Source organism: Euprymna scolopes, chromosome 39 (assembly GCF_053919585.1).
Source record: "Euprymna scolopes isolate OS-2025 chromosome 39, ASM5391958v1, whole genome shotgun sequence".
In the NCBI taxonomy this organism is placed as follows: Eukaryota; Metazoa; Mollusca; class Cephalopoda; order Sepiida; family Sepiolidae; genus Euprymna; species Euprymna scolopes.
In genome coordinates, this window is record NC_136520.1 from 35,042,218 (window position 1) to 35,069,269 (window position 27,052).

The following is a 27,052-nucleotide window of genomic DNA, read 5'->3' on the forward strand; positions in this document are numbered from 1 at the left end:
CGTGAGTTGTTGGGTTTTTTTTTGTGTTTTTGTTTGTTTTGTTTTTTGACGTGATATGACCGTTATGGATATGAAAAGAATATTAATTGCCGACGGATTTTTTCGTTCTGAAATAGAATAATGACATCCCTTTCACATTATTAAATTCTGAATCACGTGAATGAACGTCACAGAATGAACATATATATATATATATATATATATATATATATATATATATATATATATATATATATATATATATATATATTAATTACAGTACAATTAGACTGCAATATGACATTGAGGATATATGTTCGTCAATCATTGTGTAGATAGAGTTTGAAAAAAACTCCCTATCTGTGCCTAAATCAAAACGTAGATTCCATGAACAAAGCTTCTTTCTTAGAACTGCACGCCTGTGGAACGCTGTTCCGCTTGCCTGTTTCCCTCCCGACTTCAACCTGGATGTCTTCAAGTCCAACACAAACAAATTCCTGATGAACCGCCCCCCCCCCTAAGTAATGACACCTTACCAATTCTCCAATACTATTGCTACACTATCCCTTTGATTACTGTACATACAATAACCCTTATCCCCGAGTGGCCATTGGGCCTTGATAAGTGGTGAATTCCATGTAAAAAAAAAAAAAAAAAAAAAAAAAAGCCAGACAGACATAGCAGTCTTATAAATTAGATTTTTACCAAGAATTCTTTGTAAGTTTTGATTTCGGTTTCGATTATAGCTGAAGAAACTCAATATATATATATATCATTTGAGGCCCTAGCGCTGCTCTGCGACTTAGTTTCGGAAGAGGTAGTTTGAAAATATGAAGACAGACAGACAGACAGACAGACATAGTGAGTTAATAATTTAAATATACATATTTTTTTTGTTGGTCTTCGTAAGTTTTGGTTTTGGTTTTGGTTTCGATTCAAGCTGATACCCCCAAGTCATATGGATATATTTTTGAAATCACAACTTTATAATATATAAGAATTGATAGAAAATTGACTCTATAATAATATATACGAAATCGGCATGAAGCGTATTTTATGACTGGGCGTCCCTGCTAACTTAGATAAATACTAATGCAGTTTTAACAAAAGAGCTACAATAGTATCAGGGCGTCACCATTTATGCTGAACATCCATGGAATGCCAACATAAATGTATTACATATAAAAGAGGCTGCTAGTATATATTTATCTATCCTTCTCTTTTTTTCTTTCTTTTTTAATGATCGTCATAATTTTTTAACGATCGTCATAATTTTTTAACGATCGTCATAATTTTTTAACGCTCCCCATTATCAATTTTGGCTTCGGTTTCGATTCTAGCTGATGACACTCAAATCACTTTTTTTCTTTTTTTTTTTAAATCATAACATATCATAATACGAAATAATTGATAGAGAATTTACTCTATAATAATAATAAATACGAAATCTGTGTAAATTAAAATATCACAATTAACCATATTTTACGACCAGGCAACGCCGGGCGCTCCTGCTAGTATTTATTAACAATCAAAAGTAATAAAACTAAGTTGTAGCACTTTAAATACATAAACCATGATGATGATAATGCCTTTCAGGACTAAAAAGTTCCTGATTTCTAAGGACATATATAATTTAGCACCGGTATAAATCACAAGATGGTAAAGGGAAAGATACTTACTTTATAGGATCAAAGACAGTGTCTATTCCCAGATCAATATCCAGGGGTATAATAAGCGACGCCATTTCCCAACCGAGCTTGCAACTTTCACGAATAAATGGACGGATGACTGCAATACTGCAGCTTGCTGGCAGCAGGTGGCTGATAGAAGAATCCACGTCTCGAATGACATCCTCGGATGAAAAAAAAAAAAATTATAAAAAAGTCAATAAGGTAAAATGGCTATGAGTATGTATGATACGATGGGTGTGTAATTCGAGTCTTAAAGACAGGTTTAGATCTGATAACTACCCAGAGGAAGATTAAGTCTCTACACTATAGGGAGATGTGCACAGAACATGAGACTTTGATGGTATTGACACATTGAAAGAATCGATGAAAGTTCTTGGGGTTACTAGATCTAAAACAATTGAAGTAATGGCCGATCAAAACACGTAAACTCGTTTGTACACATATCGTCTGTGCATACATTATCCTGAATAAAAACTCTAGACGTGTAAGCCATTTTGAGTTTCAGAACAGTTTCAGATGGTTCGCTGTTACACACAAGTCCTGGGAGGTGACTTGTTTGTAGTAGACAGTTCCACAGAACAAAATATTCTTACCGTGTCGAAACCCTGGAAAAGAACATGTGAAATTGCTCCAGAAAAGGTTTAATATTTATGAAGCAATTCTGGTTTCTGATTGGTTGGTAGCAGAACGTGAATTAATTTGATTTGTCAGTTCTTAGCAGCATCGCTTATAAATAGAATCGTCCAACTGTGTGGGATCATACCCCATTAAAACACTCTTTTGATGGGATGTCTCCTAGCGGCCTCGGCTGCATGGAGACAGGGTAGTACCAGTCAAGGATTCGTCACTTGACACTCAGCCCAACAGGTGAGGGGCCGGGAACCGGCCCAGCACCTGTTGGACTGAGGTACACCGCCTGGGTAATACCTAGGAGGTCCACCCTCCCAGGCCTTGCCACCGGGCTTTCCGGTGGGGCAAGTTTATTGCTTGCTGCCTGAGGCGCCCCGACCGGGGAATGCCGACGGGGTTACTCAGGCAATTTTTAAAATTGCAGGAGTGCCCCTCCTTTAGGGGAGCCTGTGGGGTTCCCACTTTCCGGCCTTGTGCCACATTTTGCTGAGGTGGGCAGCAAATAAATATCTACCCCATTAAAAGGTCCAAAATATTGCAACATCCTCCCTATTTTTATAATGGGGAAGTCCCTTGTGTTTGTTCTGCTTAAAAATAAATATATATTTTTATATTTACTTAGACATAACAAAAATTAGAAATCATTCGGATCTTAGAATTTTAGCATTTAAAAAGACGCCATTTTTAATTGTGTTCAAATGTCAAAAAGGAAAATTACAAAGATTTTTTTTTTTAAGCAAAAGTATTAGTTACGCATTAGTAGGTTAAAGTGTTAATACAAATAAATCAAGCCAGTATAGTCTTAGCACAGAACACGATAATCAACCAAAGATCTAAGCATATAGATATAAAATACCATTTCATAAAAAACAAGATAACAAAGGAATCCATTATTTTGAATTACATATCATCAGAACAAAATATCGCTGATGTATTTACGAAACCAGCGACATGGAAATCTAAAAAGCAACAGATTGTATCTCTCTCTATGTATGAAGCAGAATTTATTGCGCTCACACACACGACCCAGGAAGCACTCTACCTTAAAAATATCCCGGACGAGCCTCCATAAGAATATTTTGTTCTGTGGAACTGTCTACTACAAACAAGTCACCTCCCAGGACTTGTGTGTAACGGCGAACCATCTGAAACTGTTCTGAAACTCAAAATGGCTTACACTTCTAGAGGTTATGTGCCCAGCGTGCATCTTTATTTCGATGGATCTGAATCAAAATTCGAGTTGTGGCAAGTTAAATTTCTGGGATATCTACGAATCCAAAAGCTACACAAAGTACTACAAACACAACCTGAAAACAGAAACGACCCCAACTTCATTGAAAAGAACGCAACTGTCTTTGCGGAATTAATACAGTGTTTAGATGACCGAAGTCTATCACTGGTAATGAGAGAAGCCCTGGACGACGGCTGCAAAGCATTAAACATATTGAGAGAGCATTATTTATCGAAAGGAAAACCCAAAATTATTTCTTTATACACTGAACTGACCTAATCACAAGAGTTTCCAATGTAGATACAGGACTCAAAATAGCGACTACATTAAAAATGTAGAGAGCTCTGTTAGCGTATGCACTTATGGCGGCAGCCTATATATGCAACAGGTGCATTAACAAAACACTATCTAAAACTCTATATGAATCTTTCTGCGGTAAAAAAAAAACAAATTTAAGCAGAATGCATATATTTGGTTCAACTTGCTTCGCATATATAGAGAAAAATAGTAAATTGAATATTAAAGCCGACAGAGGTATATTTCTTGGATACGGTAAAAACAGTCCAGCCAATTTAATATTTTTTCCCGAAAAAAATAAAATAAAAAATTCACAGACACGTTTAATTGTAAAGACGAAAACCCGTCATATGAAGAGGATGGAATTATATTACCTCAAATAATTAGAACAAATGAAAACAATAAAAATGACGGAGACGAGAGTGTCCATGATGATGATGATGATGATAAAGTCGAGAGATATCCCAAAAGAAATAGAAGACGACCCGATTTTTTTGTGGTCGATAATATAAAGGATTATCAAATCGACTATTGCTATTCAATGGAAAATGCGCCAAAAAGCTTCAACAAAGCAATTAATTCAGAACATTGTGATGAATGGAAAATTGCCATGAAAAAAGAAATAGATGCCTTAACCGAAAATGATACCTATACGGTAGTGCCTCTCCCAAGAGATAAACATGTTATTCTTATTTTATGGGTTTTTACAAAAAAAAAGAGTACAGCATCGGGCGTAGAACAGTGCAAAGCAAGATTTGTTGCTAAGGGGTGCTCTCGGATTTACGGTAAAGAATACTTTTCTACGTTTTCTCCGACCACAGGCCTAACAGCAGTCAGAATTTTACTGCAAGTCGCATCACAATATGACCTAAACATCCATCAAATGGACGTAAAAAATGCTTATTTGAATGCCCCACTGGACTGTGAAATTTATATTACCCCTCCAGAGGGATTTATAATGAAAAATAAAAATAGCGTGTGGCGACTTAACAAGTCATTATATGGTCTAAAGCAGAGTGCTCAGTGTTGGAACACAGTATTCCATGATTATATTATTAAACAACAATTTAGACAATGCGCTGTAGACCTCTGTTTATATACCCAACACAAAAACGATAAACTACTGATTTTGGTTTTGTGGGTCGATGATATTTTAATCGCATCAAATTGTGACATAATGTTAACTGATGTTAAGAACAAATTAAGTAAAAGATTATAAAAGGACCGATCTTGGCAAAATATCCTGGTTTCTGGGGATAGAATTTACTCAAAGCAAAGGACTTGTTACGATGACTCAATCGAGATACATCGACAAAATACTTTTAAAATTTGGAATGGGAGAGTGCAAGAAACGCTCTACACCGGTCGAAAATGATATCAATAAAAATATACACACAGAATCTGAAATAATAAATGACACACAATATCGCGAAATTATAGGTAGTCTTATATATTTGATGACTGCAACCAGGCCCGACATATGCTATACAGTAACAAAACTGTCACAAAAATTATCACGACCAACAATGAAGGATTTAAACAGAGCTAAACAAGTCCTACGTTATTTAAAAGGAACTAAAGAACAGAAGTTCCACTTATGAGAAGGCTATTACTTTTTTGCATGAATATCAGCGGAAAACCCTAGTGGTAATGCTCAGAGTATATAGATTTCTATATATCAAAAAAAAAATGAATAAATAAAACAAAAATAGTCCTGGACAAGACGTTAAACTGTATCCATTTTTATTTGTATTAACACTTTAACCTACTAATACTTTTGCTTAGAAAAAAAAAAAAAAAAAATCTTTGTAATTTTCCTTTTTGACATTTGAACACAATTAAAAATGGCGTCTTTTTAAATGCTAAAATTCTAAGATCCAAATGATTTCTAATTTTTGTTATGTCTAAGTAAATATAAAAATATATATTTATTTTTGAGCAGAACAAACACAAGAGACTTCCCCATTATAAAAATAGGGAGGATGTTGCAATATTTTGGGTTAATGGGGTAGTTATTTAATTGCCGCCCACATCGGCAATATTTGGCACAAGGCCTGGAAAGTGGGAACCCCGCAGGCTCCCCTAAAGGAGGGGTACTCCTGCAATTTTAAAAATTGCCTGAGTAACCCCGTCGGCATTCCCCGGTCAGGGCGCCTCAGGCAGCAAGCAATAAACTTGCCCCACCGGAAAGCCCGGTGGCAAGGCCTGGGAGGATGGACCTCCTAGGTATTACCCAGGTGGTGTACCTCAGTTCAACAGGTGCTGGGCCGGTTCCCGGCCCCTCACCTGTTGGGCTGAGTGTCAAGTGATAAATCCTTGACTGGTACTACCCTGTCTCCCTGCAGCCGAAGCCGCTAGGAGACACATCCCATCATCCCAGGGGTTTAATGGGGTATGATCCCACACAGTCGGATGATTCTATTTATAAACGATGCTGCTAAGAACTGACGAATCAAATTAATTCACGTTCTGCTACCAACCAATCAGAAACCAGAATTGCTTCATAAATATTAAACCTTTTCTGGAGCAATTTCACATGTTCTTTTCCCGGGTATCGACACGGTAAGAATATTTTGTTCTGTGGAACTGTCTACTACAAACAAGTCACCTCCCAGGACTTGTGTGTAACAGCGAACCATCTGAAACTGTTCTGAAACTCAAAATGGCTTACATTTCTAGAAAAACAAATAGTTATATATATTTTGAACCAATCAGAACACTTTCTGAATTTATTTGAAATAGTCTTTCTATCCTTTAAAAGCCAGATTTTTCTTCAATAAACCAGTGAAAAACAGTTGACTTGCGACCACAGATCAGTTTCGCTGGGCGCCCCTCTGTTGGAAAACATGGGAGGAAATGATAAAAATGGACTTGAGAGAAAGAGGGATAAATAAAAACCTGGCAAGAGATAGGTTATTTTTTAAATCAATTTCTAAACGCCATCCAACACATGCTAGCATGTAAAAACGAACAAATGATTATATATATATATATATATATATATATATATATATATATATATATATACATATATATATATATATATATATATATATATATATATAATCGTTCGTTTATATATATATATATATATATATATTGATGGAAATATATATATATATATATATATATATATATATATATATATATATATATATATTGATGGAAAAAATTAAATACAAAACATACAATTATATATATATATATAAAATAAAAATAAAATAATTTATTTTGGATTTATTTTTGGATTTATATTTTTGGATTTTACCGTCATTGGATAATTTACCTTTCACCAGACTATCCATTCACGTGAAATCACCTTTTTTTTCACTATATTCCCTTTGCTTCACTTTTTGTTATCAAGTAAGATCTTTGACTTACTTGTAGTTTGATCAAATACTTTTGTACGCAAAATCCGATCCCGCATTCTCTGATGAGAAGGAAAGTATTTCTTCGAAACTCCGCGAATTAAGGACTATCCACTTATTAAGTGTTTCCTTTTCAGATTAAATATGTTTTTAACTCTTTTTTAAAGCGTCTAACATGTTTTATTAACTATCTGGTCTTATATATATATATATATATATATATATATATATATATATATATATATATATATATATATATATAACTACTTGATCAATTTCCGTGATTTTTGGAATAACATTTTCGTTCTGTGACGGGTACGTATATCATAAAGATTTTTCTGTCCTTTTGTACTGGTCTTAGATTTTTGCTATCCACATTTTTCAATAGTCTCCCCTGCTCAGAGTCAGTGGACCGTCTCTCTTCCTCTAATTACTCACTGTTGACTCTCAACTCTGACTGCCAACTCTTGACTGATTTCTACGTGTCTCTAGAAAAACCATCTTCCCCCTCTAAATACGTCATCAACACGTATCACCACATGAACACGGCTGATCTCTGATCATGTAGTCATCCGTGTTTATTTTTATTCATCAAATTCCTCTTTCCCCCAAGTTAAAATTCCTGGGAACTATATTAATGTAAATATTTTCTCAACTTAAATACCTTTTTTCGCTTCAATAACATTGTTTCTGTTATTCATACATTCTACTTTTTGTTATCAAAATATTTCTAACCTAAACGCTGATAATCGGCCATTGCGAGCTAACCAGTCTTTTCCGGGAGCCAATAACATAACATCCTCCCACCTCGCCTGATTTTACTAGCCAATCAGAATGGACGATTTATTGAAGTGATTCTAGTAAAGAATAATTAAACGTAATTCCATGCATTTATTTTTTTGACTCATTCTTTCTTTGCTATTCCAGAGAACATTTTACAACACAAATGATAATGCAACATAGCGCAGATGCTCGTATACAAATGCATGCGAAATGACGTCACCGATGAGGAAAATTTAAGATTTTAAAAAGGAGATTCACATTAGAGACGTGGATAACATTCAAGATTACGTTAGAGGGTGGATGATGTTCGAGAAGACGATCACATAGGTGACGTCACAGCCGTAACAATGAGGAAATAAATGCAATTGTTACACAGAAAAAATGAGTTGGAGTTCTTTTCTATTCTTAGTCTCCTTTGCGACTGAGTGTACAATGCGTTGGTTCCTGGACAAAGTTAGAACAAGGCTTTTACTCGATTTTAATACTTACCGATATCATGCCACTCAAGTCATAGGGTCCAGTGTTTCGGTAAATAAAGTCTTGGGCAAGTTGGTCCCTGCTTTGGGGGCCATCATACTTGTCATCCAATAAGTCCCTCAGTTTATTCTTGTATTGATGAAGGGCAAAACGTCCTGCAGCACATGCTTTCTATAAAAGATTAAAAAAATAAAAGAACATACACACAGACACATATTCATATGTGTGTGTGTGTGTGTGTGTGTTACTGAAGATCAGAACAGCATCAGTACCACCGGTTTCAAGTCCAAACAAAGGGGATGTCGGATTCTCTTCAGCCTTTGTGTCTAAACAGAGGCTTGTTTTGATCTTCCATAATACATATATTAATAAATATTACATTCTTATTTTTCAAATTTTCTTAATAATCAAGCACTATGCTGGGGTTCTCCCTCCCCCCTAACCTTACACACACACGCACACGCACACACACACACACACACACACACACACACACACACACACACACATGTAATAATGGGCCCTCCTGACGATTTTAACATATGAGTGTCTCAGAACTAAATTCAGTTTCAGCGTTTATGTCTCCCATGAGACTTCAGTCCCACCACTGATTTTCAAATTTGGTCACAAGCAGGACATAAAAAATGGTTAAATGCAATGTTGTATAGCATGGCAGCCAATTCTTTTCTCCTTTCTATTGTTTCCCTGAGTTTTTGTACGCTTTCATATTCAGATCCCATCAGAGCATTCCGACATGTTAACCGCCACAGTTTTCTACCAGGAACAGTTTTCACAAAAGTGGGCAGTGGAATACCTGCTATATATAAGCCACGCCCTTCTTAACTCTATCAGGGCCAAATTTGGGAGTATAATAGCAACCATCATTCACTGCTTTCACTTTTCAGAAATAGGAATATACCTGGTGTTGTCATTTTTTGCATATAATTCCAGGCTTAAGCTTAAAAGATCTTAAGAATAAATTGAAATTCAGGGAATCTTGTTCCATTGGTTTGAAATGACTAATGAGTCACCACTTATTAAGGTTTATAGGCCACTTGAGGATAAGAGTTAATGAGTTTGTGATAAGCATATACTTGATATGGGCATGCATGTGGTCCTAATGTAACATAACGTGTATGTAGCACATGTGAGAAAATCAGCAGCAGCCATAGGATAGCTGAGTAGTGAAAACATTAACAGCAGCAGCCATTAAAGCACGTATGCAAATTGGCAAGTGTGCACGTGCTGATATCACGGGAAAAAGAAGGAGAGAAAAAGAAAAAGTAAAAAGGACAGCACATCGTTGAGAGGAAAAGCAAAGTGTGTGCTGTGGAAGATGGGCGTGTAAAGTCGAGGGCGAGAAAACACTGGCTATGATCAGCTATGTGGCGGAGATAGAGACTTTTAAAAAGAACATAGTAGAGGTTGTAAAACACGTGTGTGCGTGTGTGTGTGTGAAAAGACTTTTGAAAGATAATGAAATGCGTTATTGTTGGACGAACCACAAATAAATGCTCTTCCTTTGCACGTAAAATAAGATGCTGAGTTGTATTTTTTATGTTCTGCCTTGTTTGTTTATTTGTTCCTGCGATGATACCAGACAGTGTGTGGGTCCGAGTGGTTGAAATATAACAACACGGTTAAAGTGTAATGGCCATGTTACACTAATTCAAAATGGCTAGCCAGGAGAACCAAGAACTACTGAACTACAAAACAGTTGTCATCATCATGTTCATAATCAGGCAAGAATCAAGTCAAAGCATTCATTTAACTTGTGTTTGGCTATCTTTACCTATGCAACATTTCTAAATTCTCATAACAAAACAGTTTTGCACCAATTTTGTGTTCCCTTACGAACATTAAAATCAAGATATAATGGTACTAAACCTTATGTCAAGAATTCTTTTTCCAATTCAAATCAAAATCCATCACAACATTTTGATTCTAGAAAATGCATATAATTCCAAGCTTAATCTTAAGGCGTCTTAAGAAACAATTGAAATTCGGGGAATTCTGCTTCATTGGTGTCTGATGACTGTAGATGAAATTTAATGAAAATCTGAAATGTTTGGATTTTTATGTACTAATAAGTCAATACTTATCAAGATTCATAGGCCACTCGAGGATAAGGGTTAATCAATTCGTAAGAAGGACAGTGAAATAACAACGCGAGGATTGGTAATAATGGTTGAGATTGATCGGCAATTAAATTATTTAAGAGGATGGCTTGACAAGAATTTGTAAACATTAGACTTGAAAACGATCATGCTGTAGTCAGCTGAAAAGTAGCCCCATAGTTCTACAGGTAGGTACTTCCAAGAACGGGTAAAATCAATTCTGATAACAGAACAGTTTTTCACCACGTTTATGTTCTCTTAGGAACATTAAAATCAAAATATGATACTAAACCTTATGTCTAGAATTCTTATTACAATTCAGGTCAGAATCCATTGCAGCATTTTGATTCTAGAAAAGGTATATAATTCCAGGCTTAAGCTTAAAAGGTCTTAAGAATAACTTGAAATTCAGGAAATCTTGTGTCATTGCTGTCTAATGACTGAAGAGTCACCACTTATTAAGGCCCATAGGCCACTTGAGGATAAGAATTTATGAACTTGTTAAGAGGACGATTAAATAACAATTTGAAGATTGGTAACAAACCTTTTAAAATACTCTAAAGAAATTGAAGTTGGAGAAATATTTATTAATTGATGTCTAATACCTACTTATACAGCATAATCATGTTGACACACTGGTTCTCCTTAGATTACTGAAGTTAAGCAACGTTAAGCCTGGTCAGCACCAGATGGGTGATCAATTTGGGAATTCCAGGCGCTGTATGTAGGAGGATGTCAACACCTCCCGGCAAGAGTTGCAAAAAACCTAACGTCGTTACCTCCCCTGATATGCGACTGAGGACCGCTTGTAATTTTCAAACTGCTATGGTACTTCCTCCTCTGGAGGAAGTCAGTTAAACCCATATAGGGTCAGTGCTGTTCCATTGTTACCTACTTTTCAAATTTCACAAAAATCTGAATTTTTTTTTTGTTTCCTTTGTATAAAACTAAATTAAACTAAATATATTCAACACTTGTGTAACCGAGCACGGACAAACATATAGCAGTTGTATGCAAATTGTCGAGCTGTGTGTGAAGTGACGCCACGGTGAGAAAGAAAAAAAAGATAAGGAAAGAAGAATGTGTGCACAAAATGAGGACCATGCTCAAGAGAATCACGATCATGTTAGTAACGTGGGTGAAGTCATGCACAACCAGAGAATGAAGAATAAAGGTCTTTTCTTAAAACTTGAAACAGCGATTTGGATTTCTTTCTTATTCCTTGTCTTGATCTCCTTTGTGATGGAGTCTACAATGTGTTGGATCCCGAGTGTCTACACATTAACACATTCCACTAACATAAATTCATAATGATCGGTTAATTAGTTTAGATGTGAATCCTGTCCAATACAAATATATAAGCATACACACATATAAATAGGGAGAGAGATTAATTTCAACACAGAAATTAGTCCTTACTCACCCTGAAAACGGTGAAAACGATTTTTTCGTTCCGTATTTGGTCATCAGAATAAAGCCTTAAAGTGTTCATGGCATCAATCCTTTCGGTGTAGTACATGTCTTTGAAACGTTGGACAATCTGATCCTGTCGAAGTTCCTGGATACTGTCCAAAGATGACAGTGAAGCGCCTCTCTTCAGTCTGCAAAGAAAAACAAAAAAAAGAGTAGATGACGTATGTCATAACTGATGACCCTACAAACAAAACTGGTTCTAACAACCAGTACCTATATTAGAAGGCCATGCATCTTCTTTCTTACCTATTATCGTATCTTATTTTGGTAATTAGACAGAATAAGGTTCACGTTTCATTAGCATATTCCAACAAGTTACGCAAAGTAGAGTAGAAAGTTGATATTGGGTTTATTTTTGACAGCCTTGTAATTCTTGCTTCCCTTCATTTTCTCCTTTGGTCCTCATATTCTAGCAGCAATGTTTCTGACAAAAAGGGAAGAATTGCTCTTTTCTGGATCAGAATCTATTCCATCTAACATTTATCGTTGGCAAGATTTTAACCTTGAAGCATTATTTTTTTTTTTAGCTCATTACATCAAATGGATTTATGTCTTGTCTGGAGCGATTTCCAAAAATTGACAAAAAAAAATGAAAAACAAACACTGAAAGGTACTGAAGTGCTTTGTGTTTTTTTTTTTGTTTTTTTTTATAAAGGAGTCACCATTTATCAAGGCCTGGAGGCCATTCGAGGATAAGGATTATTGAGTGTATGGCAGTAATTAATGGGGCAATATTGTAGTAATCATTAGTAGAGGAAATTTGGTAAATTGGACTATTTACTCAATGAAAATTGCAGCAGTTAGCAATTAGCAAATGCGAGAAAAATATTGCAAAAAATTCAATAAATTAGTGACAAATGATAAAAGTCGTCATCATTTCAATAAATTTGTGAAAACCGGCTAAAGTCGTCACCATGGCTCTAGTAGAGTTGGGACAAATGCTATAGTCTTCAGAACCAAATAGTGATTTTTGTCAAAAATGGAAACATACAAGGTGCTTTAAATAAGTTTCCAGACTTTTTCGGATGGGCACTTTTATTGATAGTACACATATGAAACTTTAGTCCCCTTCGAAGTAATCTCCTCTGGCTGCAATACCCTCGTTGTAGCATTCAAACAACTTCTGGAAGGCCCCATAGAAGTTCTCTTGTGTGAGCATATCAATGACCCTCGTCACAGCCTCTTCCATTTCCTCAATTGTCTCTGAGCTTAGGGAATAACCAAAAGTCACAGAGAGCAAGGACTGGACTTTTGCAGGTGAGGGACTGTTTTGATACCCATCTTGGTCAAATAGTCTGTGACAAATCTTCTGCTCAAATCTTTAGTTCCTCACGAGTAATTGTATGTACAGTTCCCACACTGACATCAAACTGTGCACTTCTTGTCTCTATAGACATACGACGATCCTTATCCATGAAATTCTTTATTTGGCCAATCAACTCTAGTGTTCTGACTTCCTTACTCCTCCCATACATCTCATCGTCCCTCACAGATTCTCTGCCTTTCTTGAATCTCTTATGTCACTCAAAAACTGATGCTCGATTCATACAAAATGGTCTGAAAGCAGTCTGAAGCATTCCATACGTTTCTGTGGCATTTTTCCAAGTTTAAAACAGAATTTTATTACATATCGTTCTTCTAAAGTGTCCTCACGTCCAAATTGCATTTTTGAAATTCACCAACTATGACAATCAGGCTTTATTTGGATGTATTCCAATTCCTGCTGTTCATTTAAAATCATAAAAATTGGTCAGTCATCTCATAATGAGCAATAACATAGCGAATTTTCAAGAGACAATTTTGAATGCCTGTATGAAAAAAGTCTGGAAACTTATTGAAAGCACCGAATACTTGCAAACAAAACACCTTACCCTAACCTTAACAGAATACGACTTAACCCTAACCTATAGTAGTTTAAAAATGAGTTGTCAAAAAAAAAATTTTTAATGAAGAAAAAATAATTTTTAAAAATTGTTTGCTATAAGTTGTTTGTAGTAAAAAAAAAAATATATTCGTTAAACTTACCATACGATGAGTGTTTTATCCCTTCATGTGATCTTATTTTCCATTTAATTTTCTTAAAGTTTTTTAAAAATTTTGCATTCATTTTTCCTTGTATTTTCTTTGTAACAACAAAAATAATATTATTTCCATTAATTTTTCATTGTATTTTTTTTTTCTAACAACAAAAAATATTTTTTATTGAAAAATTTGGCTAGCAGTTTTGAACAAAAAAAATTTTTTTTTTAAACTTTGCCCGGAATATGACGACAATAACGTGGTCCCTATTCTGCATAAGTACTCTTATTTCATCTAATATATAAAAATCTATATGTCTGTCTGTCTGTCTGTCTGTCTCCATATTTTCAAACTCTATCTTCTCTGAAACTAAAAGTCGCAGAGCGGCGCTAGGATCTAAAAGGATTGGACTTTTTACAGACTGTTCTTTTATGGGTCTTTAGCCGATTAAAATAAGTTTTAAATAGTTTTTAAGGGGTCAAAAATGGGTCAAAATTGAAAAAAATCGTTATACATTTGGTATATTTATCTTTGTTTATTTTTAAATTTTAATCGGTTTATATACATGTCACATTGGTGCAGTGGTAACACCAGCAGCTTTGAATGCTACAGTTTTGCTTTTGGTTTCGATTCTAGCTGATGGCACCCAAATTCTTTTTTTTTACTTTTGAAATCTACGACTCTATAATAATTTATACAAAATCTGGACAAATTACAATATCATATTTAAGCGTATTTTACGCCCGGGCAAAGTCCACCAGTCTATAAGTAAAATGACATTTTCCTATATTTCATTGACTGGAATAACTTTTTGTTAACAAGGGTAAATAAAAGAATCTGTTTGGTCAGATTTACATGCAAAACATTGGTCCATGTTTTTTTTGTTTTTTTTTTTACATGAAAGTCACCACTTATCAAGGCCCAGGGGCTCCTCGGGGATAAGGGTTATTTCATGTACAGTAATCAATGGGACAATATCGTAGTAATTGTTAGTAATGGAGATTTGATAAAGTGTCTTACTTAAGGGGGTGGTTTATCAGGAACTTGTTTATGTTGGACTTGAAGACCTTCAAGTTGTAGTCAGGTGGGAAACAGGCAAATGGAGCAGAGTTCCATAGGCGTGCACTTCCAAGAAAGAAGCTTTGTTCATGGAATCTACGTTTTAATTTAGGCACAGATAAAGAGTAGGGAAAATTACTGACAGTGGTTTCAGCTAGACGGGTGTTTTTCATGAAAGATTGGCGAGGGGGGACCAGAGATTGGAGCTCAGACGAGCACTTCCCATGGAAATAACGACAAAACACAGACAGGCTCGCAACGTCCTTTCTATGGGAGAGAGGTTGCAGGGAAGAGAAAAAGGCATCCCCCACTAGGTTACAAAATCTATTGGCTGGTTTTTAGCAGCTCCTGCCCAGATATGGCAGCAGTACTCCATCCTTGAACGTACTTGCCTTTTATAGAGATAGAGAATTGCATCAGAATTGTATCAGAATCAGGAAAAATATTGGAATCATCCTATCACTAATTTATACGCAATAACTTTGAGCATTCTTCGTTTATCCGTATCTACAAATATGTGTCAATTAAATTCACTTTCGAAATAAAATTTCCTCTATTTAGTTTTTTTTTTTTTTTCCCACTATCTCATACATCCCAATTGAGAGATCTTTTTAAGATTCTAACCATGCCTTTAAGTGCAATTTTTTGTATCTCTCTTGCACTCGGTTCACTTGGTATATTTGCACGATAGTTTTTTAAATTCTTTTTCATGAATCCGGTTGTTCCTATAATTACTGCTATTTGAATGCTTCATTGATGTCGATGGTCCAAAGCTATGGGAGCGGATCAGTTTATAACTATCTCATCCTGGTGGGCGGCACAAGTGAAATTGTAACACACAGGAAAAGTTGGAAGTCATCCATGAGACATGTGACTTTAGTCAGCATGTAACAAGATGAAAAAAATGAAAATAATAATAATAATTCTAATTTATATTAAATTATTTTTAACCCTAATAATTAGTTAAAGCAAAATAAATTGATTTGGACTATTAAAATAATTTTCAATGCTATTGATAGTTTTTACTCGTTTATTTATTTTTTATTATCTTGTAGCACAGGGTGACCCCAAAGAAACGGCCCCAACTCTAATTAGGCCTTGTTTCTTAGTGTTTTGTCCGAATGAAATGAAATTTTGGTCATAACTAGTTTATTATATTCAAAACATCACATCAAAACACTAGGGTCTTTGGCCTTTTTTTCTCCGTTCTACAGCATATGTTCTAGATGGCCTCCATTTAGCTTTTGTGTTTTTTTTTTTTTTGAGGGGGGGGGGTCACCCTGTATACATATTTCAAGGTCGTACCAGTGGTTTCATTGCGCTCATCCATGATCGGGCACTTCATTGGATTTTTTTTTCATTGCCTCCTGACATGCTATATGTATATATATATATTTGTAATCAAACCTTGAGTATTAAGTTTAATGAGATATTGATTTATTATTCCAGAGCATTTTATAAATAGACAATAGACAAAGAAGATTCCATTTTCCATTGAAATTCGTTTTAATAACTGTCTTTGAGTGGAAATATGGTATATGGTCATACAACAGTTTCCCGCTTTTTTTTTTATCATTGTAAGATCTTTCAAGTTGCATCTGTTGGGCAGTGTTATATCGTATGGTCCTCCTTTCCACATTCGCAGATGGTTTGGTTTTGGGAGGAATGGACCCAAAAGGATAAATAAAGACTTGTTCAGAAAGGTTCATTTTCATGTCAATATATATGTATTATAATAAAGTCTTATTCCTGTCTGTCTGTTTGTTTGTTCACAATTTGGTCAATATATACGAAAGGTACACTGTTTCACAAATAGATTTTAATACTGAAAACGGACAATTATTTCTGTATGATTTATTACTAGCAGGCCGCCCGGCATTGCCCAGTCGTAAAATACGCTTAAACATGATATTTTGATTAATATAGATTTTTGTATTTATTTTTATATTATATGAATATATATTATATATATTGGACCCAATATATAGTAATGATTTAAAAAAATATGACTTGTGCGCCACCACCGAAAATCGAAACCAAAACTTTAGCTTACGATTTACTTTTTCCTTTGACGCTAATGCTTGAGCTATGAAGACATGTTTGCTGCAAGGCTAAAAATTAAAACATGAATCAATAGCTATTACGTTACGCATGCATATTTGTAATGCTGTTGGTCGACCTTCACCTGGCAAATTCCGTTTTTTGTAATTTCCACACTTTTGCACCGATTTTCCCCTGGCTAAAATCCAAATATAAAGTTTTGCATGGGTTCGAATACCCTATATATTAAGTTTCATGTATGTAGACTAAAAACTGACGGAGAAGTCTGGTAGGCAAAACATTTTAAACAAATATATATACTCATACATAAATATACATAGAAAGAGGTTTGTGTTTACTATAACCTTTTTTATGCAAATATTACACAAGTATCATGTAGAATATCTGCATGAATATAATGTTCTAGATGGCCTCCATTTAGCTTTTGTTTTTTTTTGGGTTACCTGTATTTGTAGTGGCTATCATCCTGGTCAGATTGAGCTGGCTTCCTCCTGACATGAACTGCATCTGGAACCATCACAGTTCAGTTTTGACGATCCTGGGCCAGGTCGCAGGAAATGACTAGCCATTCCCGATTCCAATGCTGAAGACCAACTACTTGTGTGTCCGATAGTACCACCAGGTCATCCTTAATTGTTGTCACTCAGGTCTTCAGCAGCCCATCAACACATTTATGCCATTTAGGCCAAAAGGGGAGAGAGGATTTTGCGAATGAGCTCTCCCTCTGGTTGATGAGCTGCATGTCCAAATCGCCAGAGTGATTGTTGAAGAAGGACAGACAATAAGCAGCGTAGGTTTAGTCTTCAGCCGAGAGCAGAACCAGAACATGATCTCCATGGCAGCAGCACAGAATGTTGTGAAGACAGTTGTTGTTGAAGACTTCCAGTTTGTGCAAATCTGCTACTCTCAAAGGCTACATCTCACATCCATAGAGAAAGATAGTGCTCACCATTGCCTGATAGATGTGGCCTTTCATGTCCAAGCGTATTTCCCATCGAGACTACAAAGACTGGTTGAGATGGAAGAATGCAAACCGTGCTGCTCCTATTTTGCCATGCTATTTCAACAACTACCTGCCAAGTCTGCATAATAGTAGAGCCAAAATAGACAAAGGAATCCACATTATCTAAGAGAATTCCATCCAGCGTGAGTGGTGGTCAGGTACTCTGGTCAATCACCAAGGAGATGACCTTTGTTTTAGACGTATTTATGCACATACCTAATCTGTGAGAAACACTCTGCACTCAGTTGAACATAATTTGCACCTCCTCGTCAGTCGATCCATATCATCTGCATAAATAAGGTCAGACATGTTCATTTTCGCCCAACCACAAATCCTTCATGACTTTCAAGGGCTTCATTGAGTAAATAATCGATCACATAGTGGAAAAGAGTGAGTGAGAGGCACAGCTCTGTCAAATGCCTGACATCACTTCCTCAGTATAGGCCAATAGACAAGCCCTCCTAGACCGATAGTAGCTTTCAACAATTCTCAATAATTTTGCTGGCATATTATCTGCCTATATGATTTGCCAGAGTGAACCTCGATCAATGGAATCAAATGCAGCAACAAAATCAATGAAGCGGAGGACTGTGGGTTACTAAAACGCCTAACGATTTTCAAGAGTAAGCCAAAGGTTGAAGATCTGATTGGTACAAACTCTGCCTGGTCAAAAGTCATCTTTAGAAATGTGTGTACGGAAGTTGCGGACATGTTGAAATAGATGCAGGAGAACCGCAAAAATCTCTGCCACAACATCAGTGAGGCTTATTCCTCTGTAATTTGAGAGGATTTTCCTGTCATCCTTTTTCAAGAAGCAGACGAACTGAGCAGCATCGGGTGTCAGTGAAACAATTCATTTGCATGACAGCGCTATCATTATAAACTGGGGTAAACGTTTGAAATACTGAAAAGAGCACTTTGACCAGCTGCTTAACCACTCTTCCTCTGCATTGAATGCGGATGTGGTCGAAGCAGAGGAATATGACTGCAGCACCACGCTTTCTACACTGAATGAAATGAGAGACGTCTTGCACCGTTTGCAAAACAACATGCCTCCTGGTGAGGATGGGATAGCAACAAAAATCTAGAAGGCTGTGCCTGGGGTGTTTGCCTTGTGGGTTCTACGAGTCTTTGGGGCAATTTGACACACTGAGACGTTCCCCTTTGACTGGAGCGATGCACTGTTTATACCTTATGACGTCACATTAGAGCTATAATTATTTTGTTGAGGCAATGTTTTAAGCTCTATTTATAAGAAAGTCCAAACAGCTCAGTGGAAGATCTCAAGGTTTTGGTATCAATTTCCGGTCATGGTATTCGCTTTGTTTGTTGTTAATTTATTACTTACTACCAATGCAATATTTTCCAATTCTAAAAGTTGTTAAAATCTTTGATATTTTGAAATGAGACAAATGTATTTACTACGTTTGATAAAATTGTGACTCACGGAAAAATTGTGATTGACGGAAACAGAAGAAAAAAATCTCTATTCATATCTATCTATACTCCCATATTTTTTTTTTTTTTTTTTTTTTTTTTTTTTTTTGTGCATTGATATTCATATTAAAAACACTTTTTTCTATTTGTCTGCAAAAGGTCTAGCTAATTTGCATATTCTTTTAAAGATTCATTTTAATCAATTTCCTATTAGTTTTTTTCGGTTTTCTTATGGAATGATCATCTTTAGTTAACTATTACGTGTAATTATATTCATGCAGATATTCTACATGATTTATAGTTGCATAATATTTGCGTAAAAAGTTTAAAGTAGACACAAAATTGTTTCTATATATATTTATGTATACATGTATATTTTTGTTTAAAAAATTTTGCCTACCAAACTCTCTGTCAGTTTTTAGTCTACAGACATGAAACTTCATATATAGGGTATTCGAACCTATGTGAAAGTTTATATTTGGGTTTTAGTCGGGGGAAAATCGGTGTAAAAGTGTGAAAATTTAAAAAATGGAATTTTCCAGGTGAATATCAAATGACAGCATTATAAATATGCATGCGTAACGTAGTAGCTATTGGTTTATGTTTTACTTTTTAGTTTTGCAGTAAACATGTCTTCATAGTACAGCCATTAATATCAAAGAAAAAATAAATTGTAAGCTAAATGTTTTGGTTTCGATTCTCAGTGCTGGTGTATGAGTTATTTATTTTTTTTTTTTTACTTTTTAAATCATTACTATATATTGGGTCCAATATAGTATAATAATAAATACGAAATCTGCATTAATCAAAATATCATATTGAAGCGTATTTTATGACTGAGCAATGTTAGGCGGCCTGCGAATAAGACATAAATCTGAATGTTTTACTTACTTTCTCCCGGTTTTTATCTCCACTGGATTATATTCCAGACTCTTCAGATCTGTGGAACTTCGACTTTTGATTCTAAAACAAAAACATAAATCTGAAGGAATTTGCTGCTTAATCGTTTTTATTCTTAAAAATTAGAAAGAAAGAAAAAAAGAATTCAGTAAAAATTTTCTTAGAGGACAAGGAGTAAATTTAACATATAAATCCAACACAACACCCTTGTTTGTGAAAAAAAATATTCAGCAGTAATCTCCCTTGAACAATATTCAAATTACTCCCCTTGAATTATACTAACTACCAATAAAATGCATTGTCTACTTCCAGAAAACAAAAACATGTACAAATTCAACCACGTGCAATTTAGAAACGCGTTATCTATTTCCAGAAAACAAAAACATATACAAATTCAACCACGTGCAATTTAGAAACGCTTTATCTATTTCCAGAAAACAAAAACATATACAAATTCAACCACGTGCAATTTAGAAACGGTTATTCTTTCTGTTTTGAGTTTAGGTTATAAGCTAGCCAGATGTAGTGTGACTAGCTCACTATCTTAGCGTGATTTGCACGACTCCAATATGGTTCTTGTCAGAAGCCCCTTATAGTCATAGTCATTTCGAGACTGCCATTACTGGTTGTAGATATACAGATATGTGCTCCCATCTGTTTATATAAGATATAAGTCAGTCGTATTTATTTATACATCGTCCATACATATCTCTCTCTATTTGTTTACCCTGACAGTACATATATTTTCGATTATGTTTCTTATGTCCCCTAACGTTTACCTTCAACAAACTGGCTCCCTGAAAATAAATGTATATATATATACATGTACGTAAATTCGACGGTTTCTTCATAATTGTCTTTTTTTCGTTCCCCTTCTGCTCATCATCATCATCATCATCATCGGTTTAACATCCGTTTTATATAGAAGCATGTATCGGACGGCTTTTAGAAATTGACTTTCAAACCAACCTACTTCTGGATAGATCTTTATTTATCCATCTTTCTCTCAAATCCACCCTTATCACTTCCTCCTTTGTTATTTTTGCATTTCCCTATGAACTGTGCCAGTTATCCCCAAGTGTTCTACATCTACTAATATTCTTTCCATTCTTCTAATATGGGCATACCACCAAAGGCTCCTGTTCTGCACACATCCCTATACTATAGAGATTCAATTTTCTTCAGCAAAGCATTTTAAGAGTGCTGGTAATGGTTCTGTTGTCATAACTTGGATTGGTAGATAGCATGAGTTGTACAGCAGCACGGTGCTGATCTTGCTCGTTAAACATTGTGTCACTTGAATTGAAACAAACTCCAAATCTTTACACATTCTGGATGTTACCTTCAATTTCATTTTTTTTTTTTAATTGTTACCTCCAAATTTCACCTTGGACTTTATTCATCCGACTTAACACAGAAATATCCTGGAAATGATTGAACTCATTTCAATGTTGGATTGCCTAGGTTGTATGATATCCTTTATCTATGTCGTTTAAAGATTTTGTATAACTTTTTCAATATATTTGCTGACGAACAAAATATATATTTATTCATAACTGATAATTTTGCTAATTGCATTTCATTTTCTCTGATGATATGAGCCATTATTGAAAATCCATGGATTAAGGAAATAAATATAATTCTTTTCCATATATTCCTTGTCTCAAGCAATAAATTCTCAATTTGAATATATTTCTATGTATATTTTAATAATCTACAGAATTTAACTTCAGTCGTTATATATATATATATATATATATATATATATATATATATATATATATATATATATATATATAGGCGGGGGGAATATAAATGTATTAAAGTTCCAAAGTCTTACTGATCTCTAAGCAAAAAATTTTCCTCATGAATCGCCCTCAGTTCATCTTCCATGATTTGCAGAGAGAGTTTTGTCTCCTCCAATTGGTTATCTTGATCCCGGATTGCATAGCCTGCCATCAAAGAACGGCCATCGTAGATATATTCTTGTCCTAACCAGGGCAGAAAACGTGATTTGATAGCTGACGCCCCGCCATAAAGACCACCTGGAAAAGAACAAAAGACAAATCATCATCATCATCATCATCATCATCATCATCATCATCATCATCATCATCATCATCATCATCATCATCATCATCATCATCATCATCATCATCAACAGCAGCATATTGTTTTAAGCAAAAACAACAGCACTTATTTAATTGTCACGTCGAAAATAGTAATATATCCAAAAATTATAAAAATTCATCGAGCAGAACAACTGCTATTGTGTTTTTAATAATAAAAATATCTATCGCTATGGTCTCAAACACTGACGAATAGGGGAATAAGTCAGTTTAGCAAAAATAAAAAATATATATATATATATATATATATATATATATATATATATATATATATATATATATATATATATATATATATATATATTAAAACAACAAAAACAGTTAGTTGTTTGAATTAAATTAAATTTGTTTTCATAAATATTATTTTTTTAAAACAACACACAACAGAAACAGTAATTTCCGTTCTGTTTTCGTAAATTTATACAAAAAAATATGTCCACCGTATTCGCAATATTCAAGGTGTTCACATCTACAGAAAATGCAATCCGTTTTGAACTGAAGATCTCTGAAAAAAAAAATTTCACTTAATTTGATCGAGTTTTTTTTTTTTACAGCGGAAAAACGCGTTTTTATGAGAGCATGTTGAAGGCAGTAATCTTGGATATTTTTAAAAATTTTGTTTGAATTTTATAAAAGCCCACGGGGAGATAACTCCATGTAAAGTGGCGACACTCCCTCCCCATCTTTAATACTAGTTTTTCTTCTTAAAAATCGAACCTTTTGCTCGGTATCATAACAAATTGTTTTTTTTTTTTGCTGTAAAAAAAAAAAATACTTGATGAAATTAATTGAAATTTTTTTCTGGAAAACTTCATTCCATAACGGATACGTACAATTTAAACTTTTTTCGATATTTTCATTTTTAATGTCTTGATTAAACTGTACAAGTACCCAGTTTTTCTCTTGTTTTCCTAAGAACTGGATGTCCAGATTAACTCTGTCACAAGGGAGACGTTAAAAATACTATTTATTTTCTAAATTGAGTTTTTGCAGTATTTGATTGTCTCTTGCTTTTACAAACATAATTACTTTCAATGCTTTTTAATCTATTTGAATAAAGTTTACTTTCAATTTTTAAATATTGAGCCGTTACCAAGACCCGCAAACTAACAATAACACTCTCGCATGCAGAATTCCACCATGCGGTCAAGAAAAAGACAAAAAAAAAGATAGACTCGTCATTGATAAGGATGTGTAGCATCAAATTATATCTGATACAAGCAAATAAATTTGTTTATACAAAAAATGGGTTCAAAACGTATCCATTTATATACGTAATTATTTTCAATTTTCAATTAACACACAATGCTTCAAGTGCAGGTGAAGAAGAAAATATTTTCTTTCATCATCATAAATCGAATCATGTTTCTTTTATTTTCTTTTTTAATGCAATTTTTTAAGTAAATAATAGACGTCTTTTAAATCCATGAAACAAAATGTTTATTTATAGAATGTTGTTTTGCAAAAACAACACAAACTTTTCCCTTTTTGAATTAATTCTCAGTTTTTTTAAAAATTAATTTCCTATATAATATTTTGACTGCAGAAATTCCCCTCGGGACCAAAGTATTGTAGGTTTGCAACAACAGATGCCACATACAAATTCAATACGTCTAGGCTATCTTATGTAACTTACGACCACCTTTGCAGATATATTCAATCATGCTATTAAAATCCTACATTTCATCCTAGTAGCAACATCATCACAATCGCACCACCTACAGCTCTATATGTTAAGTCCTACCACTGCCACCGGTCGAACTCTATATTATGTTTACACCGCCATTTACTGGCTCATATATCCACATTAACTTTCCCATAGTGGAATCCATAATTCCGCTGCCTCTGATTAGTTATTCAATATTTCCCTTATTCCGAAATAAGATCATTCAAATGAACACTTACGAACATTAAAATATAGTGTTTCTATGAAAAATATTCATTCGCATGGCATCATTTACAATTACTAGCATTTAATTTCCCTCATATAACAACAGCAAACGAATTCACTGCTAAGAGTAAAACATACACAAACATAGTAGTAAATGTATCTTCTATATTCTTCCTTCTTTCTTTCTTTATTTCACACGAGATCTATTACAGTTATATAACAGCAGCGAACGAATTCAATGCTACGACTAAACCATAAACAAACATAGCAGTAAATGTATCGTCTACATTTCTTTCTTTCTGTCTTTCTTTCTGTATTTAGTTCTTGATTCACATGACATCAATTGAAGTTATTATGCCCGACAGTGGATGCCAGATTATTTTATTTGCGCCACAGCGCCAGTGTCTGCTAATTTCCATGGACGGTAGTTGCCACCAACAACAACCGTAGTTTAATTTGTTTTTTAGGGGCCCCTTTTAATAGCACAAGTGAATGTGTCTACAAAAGTGATCGAAAGTTACATAAGATAGTGGCTAATAGCCTAAACATATTTAATTTGCATGTGGCATCCTTTAACGATTCTGTTCTGGATCTGTTTGCTGGGACCTCAGGCATGACGTCATTTTTCAGTGAACAGGCCTAAATCTATATTTACATCGGTTGTGTCAGAACAGTTTTTTTTGTGATTCTACAGAGTATAAATATCGACTTCAAGATCTAGTGAGAAGATGTTTTTTCTTCCTTACAGCTCTTTCATTAGTTAGTCTTTCTCTGTATAATTAAATAACTCGAGTGTTATTTCTTCTGCCCTTCACATCAACAATTTCTTGGTTAAGTTTGACACTGTTGCCCAAACTTCCATCTTTCAAACTTCTATATACGTAATGTACCTTCCCTTAACTGCAAAAGCACTTCTGCTGATCGAACTTACTTCTTCAGAATCCAACTTCAAAATGAACATACTCTCTGAAAAATCAACTCTCTTTTATCTCCAACCAGGAGCATATCAGGTGGTAACATTGCAGGCATATAAAGAGATAACGCAGCCATTTTTGTTTCTTTCTTCTTCATTCATTTCGTTCCACGACCGACCCGTTGAATTATGCACACATGCTAGTTAGGAAAGTCACATATTTCCCTACACCCCCCCCCTGATCTCATGATCTCAAACAGGGTAGGGGAGCAGTCGTCTTTGTCAGGTACTTCTTCAAAGAATCGGGGGCAGCACTTCCTCATTGCCATTTTCCTCATTACCACCATTATTGCCACCAGTTTGTTCCATTATCCCCTCTTGTGGTTCCATATGCGGTGTTTCACAATCAGGGCAGGTGGGCAGTATCTGTCTTTGTTGGGTACTTCTTCGAAAAATCGGAGGCATCCCTTCCTTAGTTCCATCTTCCTCAGTATGTTCCATCATCCCCTCTTGTGGTGCTATAGCGGTGTTTCACAATCACAGAACATGGGCAGTATTCGTTTTTCTTGGGTTCTTTGATGAGGAACTGGTGGCATTACTTCCTCGTGTCCATCTTTCTCACCACTATTGCCACCACTATGTCCCATAATTCCCTCATCTGGTTTTGTAGGTAGTGTTTCTATACTCACCTGTGGGCAGCAGGCAATCAGGATCATCCCTGAACTCTATGTGATCCTCCTCTTAGTCCTCAGAATCAGAAGAGGTATAACAGATGCGAATATCTTTTACGTGACGTAGTACACCATCAATCAACATAGTCTGAGGACTTATGATTTTATCTATTTTTCATCTGCAAAATTTTACAGTGCACTCAGCATTCGGGGTTTTTACCCAAACACAGTATCTCACTTGATATGGTGTATTGACAACGTTAACCACTGATGGTGTTACATCAATTTCTTTTACATGCTGTTCATAGTGGTAAATCCCATTAGCTGGTGCAGTTGCTGGTGTTGCATCCTCCTTGGGTATCACATTATACCAGTATATAGCTTCTGGAATAGAACACTGTGTCCTGGACGCAATTCTTTTGATGGTGTGGTGACACTGCTCCGCTATACCATTACCTTCAGGAAAATATGCACATCGGTAATGCATTCTAATCCTCCATTCCTGCGGGAATTTCTGAAATTCTTGACATCAAAATGTAGTGGCGTTATCAGTGAGAATTTCAAGTGGGGCACCACATTAAAAAAACAGCTCTCAACTGTCATATAATGCTAGATGCATTCTGCCGTGTCAACAGGCGCCATATCGTGAAACGTGTCGGGCCACAATCTGTCAAGATCAAAAAATGCTTGCCCTCATAATGCGTTACATCAATTCCTACTCGATACCAGTTGTCCTCTACCTCAAGCTTCCCTTTTTGCCATTGGGATGGTGCCGGATCAATTCGCTGACACTCTTCGCATGAGCGTATAGCTGCCTTGATTGATGCCCTTGTAGTTGCAGGACACACTCTTTGGACAAAATATGTTGTCCTCCGAATTCCGGTATGTCTACTCTGCTGATGTATTGTATGGATTTGGTCAGG

General features: G+C 35.1%; 1 protein-coding gene across 1 annotated transcript in view; it reads right to left on the reverse strand.

Moving 5' to 3' along the window:
• Window positions 1-27,052, reverse strand: part of LOC145263734 (mitochondria-eating protein-like) — a 77,337-nt gene that overhangs the window by 19,406 nt on the left and 30,879 nt on the right. Inside the window, exons 3-7 of the mRNA XM_080120713.1 lie at window positions 22,366-22,570; window positions 20,517-20,588; window positions 11,997-12,174; window positions 8,469-8,627; window positions 1,659-1,831 (exon numbers count right to left, since the gene is read on the reverse strand). Of these exons, the coding sequence (XP_079976839.1) occupies window positions 1,659-1,831; window positions 8,469-8,627; window positions 11,997-12,174; window positions 20,517-20,588; window positions 22,366-22,570 (787 nt within the window). The remainder of the gene's footprint in view (window positions 1-1,658; window positions 1,832-8,468; window positions 8,628-11,996; window positions 12,175-20,516; window positions 20,589-22,365; window positions 22,571-27,052) is intronic.